This window comes from Hypanus sabinus, chromosome 19 (assembly GCF_030144855.1).
Source record: "Hypanus sabinus isolate sHypSab1 chromosome 19, sHypSab1.hap1, whole genome shotgun sequence".
Lineage (NCBI taxonomy): Eukaryota > Metazoa > Chordata > Chondrichthyes > Myliobatiformes > Dasyatidae > Hypanus > Hypanus sabinus.
In genome coordinates this window covers 20,517,983-20,537,617 of record NC_082724.1, presented here as the reverse complement: position 1 = coordinate 20,537,617, position 19,635 = coordinate 20,517,983, and the positions used below count along the sequence as shown (strand labels likewise).

Genomic DNA, 19,635 nt, shown 5'->3' with positions numbered 1-19,635 from the left:
TTATGTCCTCACAAGAGAAGGATTATGCCAAACACCCTAGCCTTGCACGATGCTGTAGCACAATACTTGTACGTTTCAAAGAAGAAACATTGCTTGGAATCTGACATTATTTGGGGAAAAAAGAACATGAAGAGTAAATTTTAATGATAAATACATAAGCAGTTTGCAGTGACAAAATTTTAACTTTCAGTAATCAAATTACCATCTAATTTGTTAACAAGATGACAATTTAAAAAACCTGTTTGCTGTTTCCCATTTATATGACCTTCAGTGTGATTCTAAATGCTTTATAAATACAGATTGGATGGTGGATAAGTAACTATAGTAGGAGCTAGAATTTTTCTACATATTTGATTCAGGGCAGCTGGTGAGCTTAAATGCAAATCATTCAATTTATTTTATTTAAGATTTTGATTGCTGTAATGGTAATTGTGAAGCTGCTGTATTAATTAAAAACTCACTGGTCCACTTGTGTCCTTTCGGGCAGGAAATCTGTTGTCTTTACTTAATCTGGCCTGCAAGAGAGTCCAGATTTGCCATTGTCTTGTCCTCAATTCAGAAGCAGAGGGATGGCCAGTAAGTATTAGCATCGTCAGTGATGTGTGCATTAAGTGAAGGAATATAAAAAGAATCACAACCTAGTTTATGTTCCATAATCCATGCAATTTTAAACTGGCGATTACAGCAGAAATGTGGCATTAACGTATGTTTCACTTTTGAAATTGACTTTATTTACTAATGTTTGGTGGATGTGATAATATTTTTCCCCTGATGGTCTTTAAATATTTGCAGTTTTGTTTTTTGATGAGGAATCCAGTTTTAGAAAAAAAGGTTACTTGATTGCTTTCCAATCTTTGATTACATTTTGTGTATCATGTTTCAAACACTGCTGATATTTGAAATGATCTGATCATTTTTAATTCATAGAGCTGCAACATTTGACCTGCTTTTCTACTATGAAGGTGTTGGGGGCATATTGACTATTTGGATCTTTGCTCAGTGAATTTATAATCTTGTAACTCGTATGGTACTCTTGGGAACGGAAATTCCAGGGCACAAAAAAATCTTACTTGTATGGGGGGAGAAGAGTTTCCTGATTGCTCAGAACAACTGTTTTGCTAATGGGTTTTTTTTTTGACCTGTGAAATGTAATGAGAACTTAAAATATTACTCATTTTTTGTAATTGTGAATTCCAACTCAGGAAGTTGCTTTGTGGGTTCTCTTTAACCAACAGCCTCAATGTTTTTTGTCATTTTGTCTGACGAAGTGTAGCTCTCAAAGCACGCCTCAAAACATAGAAACATAGAAAATAGGTGTAGGAGTAGGCCATTCCGCCCTTCGAGCCTGCACCGCTATTCAGTATGATCATGGCTGATCATCCAACTCAGAATCCTGTACCTGCTTTCTCTCCATACCCCCTGATCCCTTTAGCCACAAGGGCCATATCTAACTTCCTCTTAAATATAGCCAATGAACCAGCCTCAACTGTTTCCTGTGGCAGAGAATTTCACAGATTCACCACTCTGTGTGAAGAAGTTTTTCCTCATCTCGGTCCTAAAAGGCTTCCCCTTTATCCTTAAACTGTGACCCCCTTGTTCTGGACTTCCCCAACATCGGAAACAATCTTCCTGCATCTAGCCTGTCCAATCCCTTTAGAATTTTATACATTTCAATAAGATCCCCCCCTCAATCTTCTAAATTCCAGTGAGTATAAGCCTACTCGATCCGGTCTTTCTTCATATGAAAGTCCTGCCATCCAGGAATCAATCTGGTGAACCTTCTCTGTACTCCCTCTATGGCAAGAATGTCTTTTCTCAGATTAGGGGACCAAAACTGCATACAATATTCTAGGTGCGGTCTCACCAAGGCCTTGTACAACTGCAGTAGAACCTCCCTGCTGCTGTACTCAAATCCTTTTGCTATGAATGCCAACATACCATTTGCCTTTTTCACCGCCTGCTGTACCTGCATGCCCACCTTCAATGACTGGTATACAATGACACCCAGGTCTCGTTGCATCTCCCCTTTTCCTAATCGGCCACCGTTCAGATAATAATCTGTTTTCCTGTTCTTGCAACCAAAGTGGATAACCTCACATTTATCCACATTAAATTGAATCTGCCATGAATTTGCCCACTCACCTAACCTATCCAAGTCACCCTGCATCCTCTTAGCATCCTCCTCACAGCTAACACCGCTGCCCAGCTTTGTGTCATCCGCAAACTTGGAGATGCTGCATTTAATTCCCTCGTCTAAATCATTAATATATATTGTAAACTACTGGGGTCCCAGCACAGAGCCTTGCGGTACCCCACTAGTCACTGCCTGCCATTTTGAAAAGGTCCCGTTTACTCCCACTCTTTGCTTCCTGTCTGCCAACCAATTCTCTATCCACATCAATACCATATTCCCAATACCGTGTGCTTTAAGTTTGCACACTAATCTCCTGTGTGGGACCTTGTCAAAAGCCTTTTGAAAATCTAAATGTACCACATCCACTGGCTCTCCCCTATCCACTCTACTAGTTACATCTTCAAAAAATTCTATAAGATTTGTCAGACATGATTTTCCTTTCACAAATCCATGCTGACTTTGTCCGATGATTTCACCTCTTTCCAAATGTGGGGTTATCACATCTTTGATAACCAACTCTGTTACATTTTCCCCACCACTGATATCAGACTAACTGTCTATAATTCCCCGGTTTCTCTCTCCCTCCTTTTTTAAAAAGTGGGGTTACATTAGCCACCCTCCAATCCTCAGGAACTAATCCAGAATCTAAGGAGTTTTGAAAAATTATCACTAATGCATCCACTATTTCTTGGGCTACTTCCTTAAGCACTCTGGGATGCAGACCATCTGGCCCTGGGGATTTATCTGCCTTTAATCCCTTCAATTTACCTAACACCACTTCCCTACTAACATGTATTTCCCTCAGTTCCTCCATCTCACTAGACCCTTGGTCCCTTACTATTTCCGGAAAATTATTTATGTCCTCCTTAGTGAAGACAGAACCAAAGTAGTGATTCAATTGGTCTGCCATGTCTTTGTTCCCTATGATCAATTCACCTGCTTCTGACGGTAAAGGACCTACATTTGTCTTGACCAATCTTTTTCTTTTCACGTATCTATAAAAGCTTTTACAGTCAGTTTTTATCTTCCCTGCCAGCTTTCTCTCATAATCTTTTTTTCCTTTTCCTAATTATGCCCTTTGTCCTCCTCTGCTGGTCTCTGAATTTCTCCCAGTCCTCAGGTGTGCCGCTTTTTTTTTGCTAATTTATATGTTTCTTCTTTGGACTTGATACTATCCCTAATTTCCCTTGTCAGCCACGGGTGCACTACCTTCCCTGGTTTATTCTTTTGCCAAACTGGGATGAACAATTGTTGTAGTTCATCCATGCTATCTTTAAATGCTTGTCATTGCATATCCACCGTCAACCCTTTAAATATCATTTGCCAGTCTATCTTAGCTAATTCACATCTCATATACCTTCAAAGTTACCCTTCTTTAAGTTCAGAACCTTTGTTTCTGAATTAACTATGTCACTCTCCATCTTAATGAAGAATTCCATCATATTATGGTCACTCTTACCCAAAGGGCCTCGCACAACAAGATTGCTAACTAACCCTTCTTCATTGCTCAATACCCAATCTAGAATGGCCTGCTCTCTAGTTGGTTCCTCGACATGTTGGTTCGGAGAACCATCCCGCATACATTCCAAGAAATCCTCTTCCTCAGCACCCTTACCAATTTGGTTCACCCAATCTATATGTAGATTGAAGTCACCCATTTTAACTACTGTTCCTTTATTGCACGCATTTCTAATTTCCTGTTTAATGCCATCCCTAACCTCACTACTCCTGTTAGGTGGCCTGTACACAACTCCCACCAGCGTTTTCTGCCCCTTAGTGTTATGCAGCTCTACCCGTATTGATTCCACATCCTCCAGGCTAATGTCCTTCCTTTCTATTGCGTTAATCTCCTCTCTAACCAGCAATGCTACCCCACCTCCTTTTCCTTCCTGTCTATCCCTCCTGAATATTGAATATCCCTGGATGTTGAGCTCTCATCCTTGGTCACCCTGGCGCCATGTCTCTGTGATCCCAACTATATCATATTCATTAATAACTATCTGCACATTCAATTCATCCACCTTGTTACGAATGCTCCTCGCATTGACACACAAAGCCTTCAGGCTTGTTTTTACAACACTCTTAGCCCTTATACAATTATGTTGAAATGTGGCTCTTTTTGCTTTTTGCCCTGGATTTGCCTGCCTGCCACTTTTACTTTTCACCTTACTACTTTTTGCTTCTACCCTCATTTTACACCCCTCTGTCTCTCTGCACTTGTTCCCATCCCCCTGCCACATTAGTTTAAAGCTTCCTGAACTAAATGCTCCCCCTAGGACATTGGTTCCAGTCCAGCCCAGGTGCAGACCGTCCTGTTTATACCGGTCCCACCTTCCCCAGAACTGGTTTCAATGCCCCAGAAATTTGAATCCCTCCCCCTTGCACCATTTTTCAAGCCACATATTCATCTGAAATATTTTTTAATATCCTCCTATTTCTACTCTGACTAGCACATGGCACTGGTAGTAATCCAGAGATTATTACCTTTGTGGTCCTACTTTTTAGTTTATCTATGTAATCTGTATTACATAGATTTTACATCCATCTAATCTGTATACTTTAATGTGAATTCCTCTACTCCCACTAGTAGATATGCATTTAATCAGCATGTGATCTCTCAAAAGGTTTTCATTGTTTACTGGTTTTGTATTTCTCATTGCAGACTTTTGCTGTTCCTTTTTTTGGTCTGTGAAGAAGAACTGAGAGTATGGAATTTGGCTACATGCTGGTTTAGTTTGAAATAGTTGTGTCTGGGGATTCTCACCAGCTGTCTGTAAAAGAGTTATCCTTTAACCTTTGTATTTAACTACATTGGATTCCAGTTAATTGGGACACATCAGGAGCAGTACATTTTGGCCCAATTAACTAGCTGTCCTAATTAGCTGATGTTTCATGGAAATAGTTAAAAAGTATAAAAAAAAGTCAATGTACTGTTTAACCAAGTAACAAATTATGTATTTAAATGAAATACAGAACAAATTGGAACATCAATGCTACTACAGTACTATAAAAACTGTATTAGTTTCTAATAGTTATTGATGGAGGAATTCATGTAATGTGTGCTGCCATGTATGGGGTGTCCAGTGAAGAGATCCATTCTGGGGCAGCTCACTCACTATTGGTCCCCACTAGATACTCTGTTCTCACCTGTGACTCCAAGCCAGTCGGCCTCATATCTTGTTGAAATGGGGGCATGGCTGTCTTGGCATGTAAAGTCAGCTCTGGCAGACTGGGCAGGTTAGATCAACTGAGAAAGAACAGCCCAGAAGGTGATTTTGCAATACTCTGTGGAGAGTAAGGCACAGAAGTCATGGGTATCCACTGTAACTAAGGCAGATCCAGTTCGCTATGACTTTTCATACCACTAGACTTCCGAAGCCAAGATAGTGGAACTGTCCCACTTGTCCACTTTTAGAAACTTTTTTTTCCACAGGTTTTGCATTGTCGGATATGACCGACAGCCAACACAGTGCCGTTTCTTTTAATCAACTATAAATGGACTGTCTTCTTACAGTGCTCTTGACAACTGCATCTTCAGCTTTATTGTAACATTAATGAATGTAGATACCTTCAAATGCAAAGATTAAAAGTACGTTTGTTGTCAAAGAATGTATAAATTACACAACTTTGAGATTTGTTTGTAACAGGTAGCCACAAAGTAAGAAACCCAAAATAACCCAATTAAAGAAAAAATGACCAAGAGGAGGGTTGGGGGGAACCACACATGCAAACAATGGAAAAGAACAACATTCTGATCCAAATTGAGTCTTCAGATCAGACCCCTGGAGTAGGCCCAAGTCCTTGTTTATTAGTTCATCGTATTAGTGGGGCAAAGAGCACAAACAGCTGGGGCAGTCTTCATAGCCTCAGTGGCATGGAGAGGAGTGATCACGGAGAGTGAGTGAAGTCAGCTATCCCCTCTGATCCATTCAACACCCTATCTTTTCAGTCTTTTTTGGGCTGGAACAGCAAAATCCGGTGTCTTGGAGAGGAGTGAACATTGCACAGTGTGTGTGAATTCAGCTCCTGTCTCCAGTCTGGGCCGGTATTTAAATTGTCTAAGCAGTGGATTGTAACTTGTACTAGGGAGCAGCTACGAAGGGCTGAGGGCCTAGACCACACTACCCAGCGACTTGTTCTGGGCCCAGATTTCACTGCCTTGCTTGAAGCTACTCTTGAGCTCTTCAAATCAGCTCAGCACCCAGAACAATCCAACCTCAGCCATCCAGTTGTGCGGGCATCGAATCTCCTCTGCTTCAACTTCTGCTCTCGGAGCCCAGAGCTATCCAAACTCGCATCTGGGCCAGTTTTATGGGCATTAGGACTCCACTGCCCAGCTTCTCTCCAAATTGCACACTCCATCTGCATTGATTCTGCAGCACACCATCCCAGCTCATCCCCTGCTTTGCCACTGCTTGCCTCCTCACGGTTTGTGGCGATAATTTAACACAATTTACCTCGATAATTTACCTAGTCTGGTTCTCTTTCTCTCCCCCCCCCCCCCCTCACTATGATCTCCCCCTAGCCCTACCTTTCTTTCTCTTTTATTTCCCATAATTCTCCACCTTCCCCCTAGCCCATTTCCCTTCAGCTTATCACTTCCCAGCTCTCTACTTCATCCCTCCCCCCACTTCTTATCCCCCCCCTCAACCATCCCATGTTACTTCACTCCTGATGAAGGGTTTTGGCTCGAAATGTCATCACTACCTCCTCCCATAGATGCTGTCTGGCCTGCTGAGTTCTGCCAGCATTTTGTGTTTTTATTTATTTCCAGCATCTGCAAATTCACTCGTGTTACCTCGAGAAAGGTGTTTTTAGTCGGGTTTCTTAACTTTTTAACTGCCAGTGAACTGTCGCACGTGTTTGGTAGCACCATCTTAACCAGAAGTTCTTCATGGTTTTTAACTTGAAGTAATTAAATTGTTCCATTTTCACTCCTGGCTAGCTCTGGCATCTCCAAGCCTGAATGCTTGAAACTGCAGTGAGCAAAACAATTCTAAATTGTTTTACTGCATTCCTCACCAACTATCAGTGACAAAAATCACTGGTTTTGAAAACAAATGTACCTAACTGACGTTCTTTGAAAACCATCCACTCTAAGCACGGTATAGTGTTAAATGGCCACTTGAGTTCACATGACTGATAGTTAAAACTTTAACAACATTCTTCTGCCTCAGTTAAGCAACATGATTTCCTAAATGAACAAAAGGAATCCCAGCTATTCTCTCAATTTAGTTTTTGTTCTTTAAGAGTTGTCCCAAATAAGCGGCTGTCTCTATTAACTGATGGACCAATTAACCAGCATCCACACGTGCTCAAAGGTTTAAAAGAAAACTTTATAAAAATGCACATTTTGGCTCTTGCTTTTTCTTCCATTTGCCAGTGCGTAAATATGTGAGATACAATTACATTTTTAAATAGCCATGAGAGCATATTTATATTTTTAGTCACAGATGAATATTAAAATTACATTGTTTGAAGCAAATTTGTTTGTTTTAAAGATTTCTTGTGCTATAGCCAAAAGTGGGATGACTGGTTTGCTACCACCCAGCTTGTGGCAGGTCATCAGACACCGGTTGTTTTAAGTCCTTTTCAAGTGTGGTTGGCAAGGGGATGGAGAAAATGCCCACAGAGAAGCAGACAGCATTCACAGTACCTGTTGGTGTTCTGTAGTTTTGAGAATAGTAACTAAACTACAAGTATTTTCAAGTATTTCTCTTCAGACAAGTATTTCAGCTTGTGATGTTGGATAGCAATTTCAAAATTACTTCCTCAAAAGTAGTTGGGTGCATCTTTTTTTAAAAAAAGATTTTTGTTAATGTAAACTCTTGATTTCTGGATTTGACAGGATATTGAAATTGAAATTTTACTGCTAACAGTCAGCTACCATTATTTATGTTTGTGCATGCTTTTGAGACTGGATGGGAGCTGTGGCAACCTTGATCCTCAGCTGGCATTTTCACCAAGTTTCTTCTGGATCAAAATTGTAAATATTTCTTCTGACTGTTTCATGTTGTATGGCCCAAAAGCACAAAATATTTCAGTGCTTGATGTGAGGTGATTAATCAATAGTGTTTGAAAACTACTTGGGTACATCACCATTTGACCAAATTGCTGTCCGTACAGTTGGTGTCATATTGATGTCATGTTGGTGTCATATTTCTTTACTACACATGAGCCTATTTGGCTCATTGTGTCTATTACAAAACAGTCGTTTTCTCCAGACATTTCCATCAGTTAACCATATAACAATTACAGCATGGAAACAGGCCATCTCGGCCCTTCTAGTCCGTGCCGAATGCTTACTCTCAACTCGTCCCACTGGCCCGCACTCAGCCCATAACCCTCCATTCCTTTCCTGTCCATATACCTGTCCAATTTTACTTTAAATGACAATACCGAACCTGCCTCTACCATTTCTACTGGAAGCTCGTTCCACACAGCTACCACTCTCTGAGTAAAGAAATTCCCCCTCGTGTTACCCTTAAACTTTTGCCCCCTATCTCTCAACTCATGTCCTCTTGTTTGAATCTTCCCTACTCTCAATGGCAAAAGCCTATCAATGCCAACTCTATCTATCCCCCTCATAATTTTAAATACCTCTATCAAGTCCCCCCCCTCAACCTTCTACGCTCCAAAGAATAAAGACCTAACTTGTTCAACTTCTACCATCCATCCAAAGCAGGGGCAAAGTTATAGTGTCAGCTTGACCTATATGCCTTTGGCAAGTGAAGGAAACTAATGGAATCATAGGTAGAAAGTGCAAGCTCTATGCAGATGATACTGAAGTCGAGATTAAATCAAGGTTGCTTGAGCTGTAAACTACTCACTCTGTTAATTGTTTTACTGTGCCTAGTGCTTAATTTGGATTTCTTTCAACACCACACAGCTCCACATTGCATCACAGCCTTGTTAAATGGGAATGACAGCTCATTGACATTTAGGCAAAGTTTGACTGAAATTTGTAGTGAATCAAAGTAACTTTACTATTGTTCAAAAGTACGTTTGGGATGAGAAATATAGATTGGGAAAAATTATCCAATGGTCAAGTCCTAAATTACAAAGGAAGATGAATTTGACTTCTGGAGGTCAGCCATCCCAGTCCAAGGATATCACTGCAATAGTTCATCTTGAGTATTTTAGACCCAATCAGGCTTCAGTTGCTTTACTAATAATCTTCTGTTCCTAAGGTCAGAGGTAGGGATGTTTATTGACAATTGCACAGTATTAAGTCTTTCATAAAGGATTTGACAAGGTTCCTCATGGTAGGGTGGTCCAAAAGATTAAATCACATGGAAACCATGGTGAGTTGATAAGGTGGATACAAAATTGATTCTGTCATAGAAGACTGAATAGTGCTTCTGGCTACAAGTATTCTGTAAAGTTCAGAGGTGAGACCTGTTTGATAAGTTTGCAGATGACACTGCTATTAGCAGAATTGCAGCAGGTAATGAAGTTTTTCAAAAGATACAGCCATTGTAGATTTTAGTAACGTTGGGCAGAGAGATGTCAGGTGGAATTTAATTTGGACTATTGTGAGCTGTTGCATTTTGACAGATTAAGTTCAAGAGGAACTGCAACAAATGGCAGGAGTCATTGGAGCACTGATGTACAGAGTGTCTTGAAAAGCAAATCCAAAGCTGTTTGAAAGTGACAACACAAATGGATAAGGTTGTAAAGGCTGCATACAGCAATTAAGCACTGTGTAAATAAAATGGGAGATCATGTAACAGTTGAAAATACTTAAGTTAGGTCAATTTTGCAGTTCTGGCTGCCTACAGGAAGGATCTGAGGCTTTGAAGAGAGTTCAGAAGAGTGTTGCCCAGATTGGAAAGTATTTGATCTTAAGAGATTGGACTAACTGGATTGTTTTCCCTGCATTGTTGGAGGCTTGAAGGGCAATCTACTAAAATTGTATATAAATGGCATAATATAAATGTGTTCATAAGGCTGGTAAGTAGCAAATAATTTTTGAGGAAGCGTGGTACTGCAGATAGTAGAGATTTGCAATTGATCCTGAGCTCTGCTATCTGGATTTTGTATGTTTTCTTTCTGACTGCTTGGAGTTTCCACTAAGTCATCTGGTTTTCTCCCAAATCCCCAAGGACGTATGTCTTAGTAGGTTAGCTAGCCACAGTAAAGTGCTTTTGGTGTGTATATGTGCAGTGGAATCTGAGAGTTGACAAAGAATTTGGGCAAATTTAGAATAAAGGGTTAACGTGCAATAAATGTAAATGGCTGTTCAAGCATTTGCTCTGGATTCTGAGTGTGCCTGCCTGGCTCTTTAACTTTGATTATATTTATGTCCCCAACACTAGACCTTGACCATCTCCAACATTTGAGTTCATTCACTTATCTTAGACACAAAATCCAGCATCTTCACAGGATATTCTACCGCCAACTTCCTGGTGAGTTGCAGTTGTTCAGCAATTCAAATAGATTAGCCACATAAATGTAGTGGAGAAAAGAGTAGTCAGGGCTGGACATTCTATGGTAAGTAACTTATCCGGACACTCCGAAACCCTTTCCATCTTCAAGGCACAGGGAATGTGATGGCAGTCTCTCCAGAAACTCTTGAAAACACAACTGCAACACTCTTTGGGCCAGCTAGTCTGTATGATTGCCACCTCATCCACTCTCCAAACGTTCATTGCTCTATCTCTGTTGGGAACTTGGCGGCAATGTGTAGTATCAACAAAACATGCTTAAACTGGTGACTTTGACAGCTGATGCATGGAAACATTGCCACCTGCAGGTTCCCCTCTGAGTCTTTCACCAGCCTAGCTTGAAAGTATATTGTCATTCTTCTATTTGTGTAGGGAAACTTGCTACCCTACAACATTGGGGTTGTATCCTTGCTGGAAGAACTTGATGACCCACCACCATCAAGCCAGTTTCTTGACAGTATGTAAAGTTGGGCACTCAAAAAGCTATTAATGCTCACTTCCTAAAAGTACATTATTTTAAACAATCTTTAATGTGTTCGTTTATTGTTAACAATACTTACTAAAGTAATTTGCTACCAGAGGATAAGAAAGCTATTGTCAAAGCAAAATGAATGGTAACTTTTGTGTTGTGGAGCAGTGAAATTCTACCTGGCTTGGACTCTTTCTTGAACTTCAGTTGTTGTTTTTGTTTGCACAATTTTATTTTTCCTGCGTATTGGCTGTTTCTTTTTTTAAAATTATTTGGGTTTCTTTGTTCGTGGCTGCCTGGAAGGAGGTGAATCTTAAGGTTGTATATAGTATACCCTGTACATACTTCGATAATGTAATTTGTATGAACCACAACTCATTACATTCATTGATCTTAAGTCAGCTGTGTGAATATTTCTAGTAAGAACAATGATTTAGTTTGATTAGAATGAACTGCCAGTGCCTGTAGGTAGTGTAGGCACAGAATTGAAGCTTTGGTAGGAATTGTACATGCAATATTGTGGAATGAGTTGGCATAAATGATCGTAACATTTAAAATACCCTGAAAATTTTAAATTGAAACTTGAGTACTCACTGTAAATTTGATTGAGCAAAGACTGGTTTTTTAATAATAGCTATGACAATTTGCCATATTTTAATTTGATACAGTATTGCTATGAAGTCAGCTATTACAATTGCAGCAGTTATCTGGGCTAATATCTGTCAATATTTTTATTTCCAGAACAATCAGGTTGTGGAGTTGCAAAGAAATCGCCTGCGTGATGACATCAAAGAATATAAATTTCGTGAAACAAGATTATTGCAAGATTACTCTGAACTTGAAGAGGAAAACATCTCTCTCCAGAAACAGGTCTCAGTCCTTAAACAAAATCAGGTGAGTAGTAAAACTTTGAAATGCATTCAGAATTTTATGTCGGAAGAGGTACAAAAACAAATTTCAGAAGTTGCTGAGAAGTTAGAATTATCACAAGTGACTTATTAGATTAGGGCTCCTTTTACTACAAAAGACTGGCATTAGGGTGGGTGTTGAGATGAAATGACGTTTTAAGGTAATGAAAAGCTAAGATAAAAATGCATAAAATGTTTCACCTTATGAAGGAATGAAAACAGAATTTGTAACAGTATGAAATTTAATTTGGTAATGACATTTTCATGAATTGAAAGTCATCTTAGAACAAGTTTTGAACAGACTCATTTAGAAAAGAATGGAATTTGTGGTCAGGAAACTAAATTTGAGGTAGTTATAAAGTCAACAAGAAAGCTAATGTTCATTAAGAGAAAACTAGTTCTGAATGGATGCTAAACAAGTGGGTATCTAGGTAGCAGCGAAGAGACATTGAGGAAAGCTGTTGTGGTCACATTTTTGACCATACTGTAATAAGTGTTACTTTAGTATTGTGATAGGAGCCGAAGGGATTCAAATGCAAAAGATGAGAACAAATGCTTGATGTCTCCAACTGATTCAAGCACATATGGAAGTAAGGAATGCTAGGTAGTTCAACTAGAGTCAAGGGTTCTTCTTGAAGAGAGCAAGTCCCCGAAATAGGAACTTTGTGCTTCAAAATAGACATGTTTGCAATGTTCCAGGCAAAAATATTGAGAAGTTACTATGGTTTCAGATGAATTAATAGCTGAAAATCAATATAAAGCACGTTGTGGCGACCCACTTTCTGCGCAGGCAAACCGGCTCACAAATAGCCAGCGCACGGGGGGGGGGGGGGGGGGGGCTTTGGTAATGCACCTCTGATGTCATTTCTGCCCGGAGAGGGTGGGCGCTAGGGATTAAATGCCAGCGCCGAGAAGTTTGAATAAACTAGTCTCCAAAACGACTTACTGACTGCGTGTCGTTATTTCAGCGCTGTGTGTAGCACATCGCTACATTGGTGACCCCGACGGTCCAAACAAGATTTGGACCAAAGATGACCAACTCTTCATCTGTTCACGCAGTTTTGCTGAAACTGCCGACTTTCTGGACGCTGCGACCACGCATGTGGTTTAGCCAAGCAGAAGCCCAGTTCCAGATTCAGCAGATATCCTCTTGATTCCACGCATTACTACCATGTGGTGAGTGCCCTTGACCAGGAGACAGCCCCGCCCAGGTTGCAGATTTCATACAGTCGCCCACGGAAGAAGGCAAATATGAAGCATTCAAGGTGCTGCTCATTGGGACCTTTACCCTCTCACGGCGTGAGCGAGATGCCCGCCTGCTTCACTAGGACGGTTTGGGAGACAGACTGCCATCAGCATTGATGAACGAGATGCTGTCCCTGGCTGACGAACACAAGCCCTGCCTCATGTTCGAGCAAGCGTTCCTACAGCGACTGGCCGAGGACATACATCTGCTGCTGGCCGACGCAGATATCAGCGACCCCCACCCCTGGAAGGTGGCGGCCCGGGCAGACGTGCTGTGGAAAGCCAAGAGGGAGAGCATGGCATCCATCGGTCAGATTACCAGGCCATGCGCCCAACAGCAGACCAGAGCAGGCCCAGCAGGGGGGCGCACACAACACAGAGGCAGGAATGAAGAGGCCAGTGAACAGTGGTGTTTCTACCACCAGCGGTGGGGCAAAAATGCCTGCCGTTTTCGCCCGCCCTGCCAGGGCCAGTGCCAGCTGCCGCTAATGACTATGGCGGCTGGCCACCAGGACAGCCTCTTGTATGTCTGGGACAAACAATCGGGACGCTGCTTCTTGGTCGACACCGGAGCAGAGATCAGCGTCTTGCCCCCGAAGTGGTACGACACCCGCAACAGGAAGCCAGGACCCACCCTGAGGGCTGCAAACGGCAGCACGATACGGACCTACAGCACCTGCACAGTGCAGCTGCAGTTCGGCGCCAGCCAGTTCACATGGGACTTCACACTGGCCGTGGTGGCCCAACCACTCCTGGGGGTGGACTTCTTGTGAGCTCACAGCCTGCTGGTCGACTTGCAAGGGAAAAGACTGGTACATGACAAGACTTTCCAGGTGTTCTCCCTGGATGAAGCCAAGTTGCCGGCCCCATACCTGGACTCCATCAAGCTGTCAGACAACGAATTTACCAGAATCCTGGCAGACTTTCCATTGATTCTGGCACCGCAGTTCACGGCAGCCATGCCCAGACACGGGGTACAGCACCACATCCCGACCCAGGGACCACCCCTTCATGCCCGCGCAAGAAGGCTCCCCCCTGGAAAAGCTCCGCCTGGCGAAGGAAGAGTTCAAGAGGATGGAGGAATTGGGGATCGTAGGGAGGTGGGCCTCCCCCCTGCATGAGCCTCCCCCCCTGCACATGGTGCCCAAAGCAGCCAGGGGTTGGAGACCATGCGGTGACTACCGCAGACTGAACGAGGCTACCACTCCAGACCGCTACCCCGTGCCGCACATACAGGACTTTGCAGCAAACCTGCATGGGGCAAGAATCTTTTTCAAAGTAGACCTCGTCCGGGGATACCATCAAATCCTGGTGAACCCTGAAGACATCCCCAAAACAGCACTCATCACCCCGTTCAGCCTGTTCGAGTTCCTCCGAATGCCGTTCGGCCTGAAGAATGCCGCACAGACGTTCCAGCAGCTAATGGATGCAGTGGGTTGCGACCTGGACTTTGCGTTCATCTATTTGGACGACATCCTTATAGCCAGCAGTTGTTGTCAGGAGCATCTGTCCCATCTCCGCCATCTCTACTCCCGTCTGAGTGATTTCGGCCTCACGATCAACCAGGCCAAATGCCAATTCGGTCTCAATACCATCGACTTCCTGGGCCACAGGATTACCAAAGACGGGGCAACCCCTCTGCCCACCAAGGTAGACACGATCTGCCACTTTGCCCGGCCCAACACGGTCAAAGGCCTGCAGGAGTTCGTTGGTATGGTGAACCACCGTTTCCTCCCCTCAGCAGCCTGTATCATGGGCCCTTTGTACACACTGATGTCGGGTTAAGGCAAGGACATTACTTGGGACGAGGAGGCCGCGGCTGCTTTCGTTAAAGCCAAGGAAGCCTTGGCAGATGCCGCGATGCTGGTGCACCCCATAACAGACGTTCCGACCGCCCTCACGGTGGACGCATCCAACACAGCAGTCGGTGGGGTGCTGGAGCAGCTCATCGAGGGGTGCTGGCAACCCCTGGCGTTCTTCAGCAAGCACCTATAACCACCCGAACTCAAGTACAGTGCTTTCGACCGGGAGCTGTTGGCACTGTATCTGGCAATCTGGCATTTCAAGTACTTCTTAGAAGGCAGGCCGTTCACCGCGTTCACGGACCACAAATCGTTGACCTTCGTGTGCACGAAGGTGTCTGATCCCTGGTCGGCTCGCCAGCAGTGACATCTGTCCTACATCTCCGAGTAAACGACGGACATCCAGCATGTCTCGGGAAAGGACAATGTCGTGGTGGACGCACTCTCCAGAACAGCTGTCCATGCCCTGTCCCTGGAGGTGGACTATGCATCACTGGCAGAGGTGCAGCAGGCAGACGAGGAGATGCCCAGCTACAGGACCGCAGTCTCAGGTTTGCAGCTGCAGGATTTTCTCGTAGGCCCAGGTGATAGGACCCTCCTGCGTGATGTGGCTACCAGCCAACCTCACCCCATTGTCCCAGCAGCCTGGAGGCGGCAAATTTTCGACTCCATACGGTTTGGCGCACCCATCTATCAGGACAACTGTCTGGCTGGTCTCCAGCAAGTTCCTGTGGCACGGACTTTGCAAGCAGGTCAGTGAATAGGTCAGACCATGCGCGCAGTGCCAAACAGCCAAGGTACAGCAGCACTGTAAAGCCCCGCCACAGCAGTTCGAACCCATCTACCAGAGGTTCGACCACGTTCATGTGGATATCGTGGGCCCTCTACCAGTGTCCTGAGGAGCGCGGTACCTTCTAACTATGGTAGACCGGTTCACGAGGTGGCCAGAGGCGGTCCCACTCACTGACACATCTGCCGATTCCTGCGCCCGAGCACTGATTGCAACCTGGGTCGCATGCTTCGGTGTACCGGCCCACACTACCTCCGACAGAAGCGCCCAGTTCACCTCCAGCCTGTTGGGAATGCAGCTACACCACACAACTGCCTGCCACCCACAGTCGAACGGACTGGTGGAACGTTTCCACCGTCACTTGAAGTCGGCTCTCATGGCCTGCCTGAGAGGACCTAACTGGGTGGATGAGCTTCCCTGGGTCCTGCTTGGAATTCGTACAGCACCCAAAGAGGATCTGCATGCCTCGTCGGCCGAGTTGGTGTAAGGCACGCCCCTGGCCGTCCCGGGAGAGTTCATACCACCCCCAAGGGGGCAAGAGGAAGAACCCACAGCAGTCCTGGACAGGCTACGTGAAAGGCTCGGCAACCTGGCCCCGTGGACCCCGACCGATGTACCCAAAGACCTGCAGAACTGTAAGTTTGTGTTTGTACGAAGGGGCGGACAGCGGGCACCGCTACAGCGGCTGTATGAGGGGCCATTCAAGGTGATCAACAACAACGGGTCCTCGTACGTTCTGGACATTGGGGGGAGAGAGGAGGTTTTCATGGTGGACCGACTCAAACCAGCCCATGTGGACTTGGCACAGCCGGTTGAGGTTCAGGCACCATGGCGCAGAGGCAGACCTCCTAAACAGAGGCTGATCCAGACTGTGGACATTGGGGGGTGTATCGCCAGTTCTGGGGGGGGGGGTGGGGGAGTTATGTGGCGACCCACTTTCTACGCAAGCGAACCGGCTCACAAATAGCCAGCGCGCGGGGGGAGACTTTGGTAATGCACCTCTGACGCCATTTCCGCCCGGAAAGGGTGGGCGCTAGGGATTAAATGACAGTGCCGCGAAGTTTGAATAAACTAGTCTCCAAATGACTTACTGACTGCGTGTCGTTATTTCAGTGCTGTGTGTAGCACATCGCTACAACGTCTTGAAAAGCACTTTCATAGTTGATTTGCATGCACCAAAAGTTGCTTTTCTTTCAAACATTTGTTGTTAGTATATTTTGAATCTAACGGACATTTGAGGAAAAGGAATGGATTTACTTGGGTTTGCACTTGTGTTTGCTGAATGTGATATAGGTAAATTTGATATAAATCTGGATAGATTTTATGGAAGTTTTATTTTTATCACTAATTTAGTTACCAGTGAAATATCATATTGCTCAAAAATTGGAGTTTATTTTCTATTATAATGCAGGTTGAATTTGAAAGTCTCAAACATGAGATTAAAAGGCTTGAAGAAGACACAGAATTCCTTAACAGTCAGTTGGAAGATGCTATAAGGCTAAAAGAAATAGCAGAACGTCAACTTGAGGAATCCTTGGAGACACTGAAGAATGAACGTGAGCAGAAGAATAATATGCGCAAAGAATTATCTCACTATATGAACATCAGTGATTCAATGTACACCAGCCAATTGAATATCTCTCTGGATGGATTGAAGTTTAGCGATGATGGTGGTGAACCAAACAATGATGAACTTGTTAATGGTTTTGAAATCAGCCTAAATAAAATGAATGGTGACAATAAATTGTCCACTCCTAAGAAGAATGATCATTTCAAGCCTGCACCAAGCTTGGTGTCTGATTTATTAAGTGAGCTGAATATATCTGAAATGCAGAAACTGAAACAGCAGCTGATGCAGGTATGTGATTTTTCAGTTACTTATTAGTCATGTGATACCTTTGGACATTTGTGTAATATAACTACTTGATCAAAGATAGCAATACTGTAATAGTTTTCTCCAAAGAAGAAGACATATAAAATAGTTTTCTATGTAAAATATAATCATAGGACACCAGCAGAGGAACAGACCCTTTGGCCCAATTAGTCCATGCTGAACTATTAATCTGCCTGATCCCTTGTCTTGCCCCATTGTCCTCCATACCCCTCCCATTCATGTGCTTTGTGAAATTTCTCTAAAATGTTGAAAGTGAACCTGTACCCACCACTTCCCTGGCGGCTGGTTCCACACTCTGATCACCCTCAGTGAAGAGGTTACCCCTCAAGTTTTCCCTAAATATTTCACCCTTCACCCTTAATCAATGACCTCCAGTTGTAGTCTCACTCAACCTCAATGCAAAAGCCTGCTTGCATTTACCTTGTCTATACCTCTCATAATTTGTGTACCTTTATCAAATCTCCCCTCATTCCCCTATGCTGCAGGGATTAAAGTCCTAACCTATTCAGCCTTTCCTTACAAATTAGGTCTTCAAGTCCCGGCAACATCCTAATAAATTTTTCCTGCACTCTTTCAATCTTGCTGATATCTTTCCTGTGAGTAGGTGACCAGAACTGTACACAATACTCCATTTTAGGCCTCACCAACATAATTATAAAACTTGAACAAACATCCCAAGTCCTGTATTCATTGCTTTGATTTATGAAGGCCAATGTGCCAAAAGCTTCCTTTATGACATCTACCCGTGCAGCCAATTTCAAGGAATTATGCCTCTGTATTCCCATATCCTTCTGTTCTACTGTACTCATCAGTGTCTCACAGTTCACTGTGTAAGTCCTACCCTGGTTGATCCTCCCAAAGTGCAACACCTCACACTTATCTGCATTAACCTGCATCTGCAATTTTTCAGCTTGGTCCAGATCCCACTGCAGCCTTCCTAATGGACGAATAAATTATGCCTCAGTATGTATTGTATATTTTCTCGATTGGGAGGTGTCTGGGTGAATATTTGCTAAATTTATTTTTCCTGTTTCACATATTTCTGTGAAACATAAGACCATAAGATATAGGAGCAGAATTAGGCCGTTTGGCTCATCACATCTGCTCTGCCATTTCATCATGGCAGATCCAATTTTTCTCTCAGTGCCAATCTCCTGCCTTCTCCAAGTATCCCTTCATGCTCAGACCAATCAAGAATCTATCGATCTCTGCCATAAATATACATAAAGACTTGGCCTCCACAGCTGCCCGTGGCAAAAAATTCCATAGATTCTCCACTCTGGCTAAAGAAATTCCTCCTCATCTCTGTTCTAAAAGGATGCCCTTCTGTTCTGAAGCTGTGTCCTCTGGTCTTGCTCTCCCACCAAAGGAAACATCCTCTCCACATCCACTCTTATCAAGATCTTTCACCATTCGATAGGTTTCAGTGAAGTCACCCCTCATTCTCCTGAATTCCAGTGAATACAGCTCCAGAGCCATCAAACGTTTATCACAAGACAAGCCATTCAATCCTGGAATCATTTTCATGAACCTCCTTTGAGCCCTCCCCAGCTTCAGCGCATCCTTTCTAAGATGAGAGGCCCCAACCTGCTCACAGTACCTCAGTGCTTTATAAAGTCTCAATATTGCATACTTACTTTTATATTCTAGTCCTCTTGAAATGAATGTTAATATTGCATTTGCCTTCCTCACCACAGACTGAACCTGCTAATTAACCTTTAGGGAAACCTGTACAAGAACTCCCAAGTCGATTTGCTCGTCAATATTTTGCATTTTCTCTCCATTTAGAACACAGTCAACCCTTTCATTTCTTCTACCAAAGTGTATGGCCGTACACTTACAACGCTGTATTCTATCTTGCATTTCTTTGCTCATTCTCCTAATCTAAGTCCTTCTCTATTTCCTCAAAATGACCTGCCCCAACATCCATCTTATTTGCGTCTACC

The 19,635-nt window shown here is 43.4% G+C and overlaps 1 protein-coding gene across 2 annotated transcripts in view; it reads left to right on the top strand.

The window, feature by feature from the left end:
* LOC132377783 (protein bicaudal D homolog 2-like) overlaps positions 1–19,635 on the top strand; it is a 55,409-nt gene that overhangs the window by 17,049 nt on the left and 18,725 nt on the right. For both annotated transcript variants that reach the window (XM_059944133.1, XM_059944132.1), the window contains exons 3-4: positions 11,792–11,944; positions 17,207–17,653. In XM_059944133.1, coding sequence (XP_059800116.1) covers positions 11,792–11,944; positions 17,207–17,653 — 600 coding nt within the window. The remainder of the gene's footprint in view (positions 1–11,791; positions 11,945–17,206; positions 17,654–19,635) is intronic.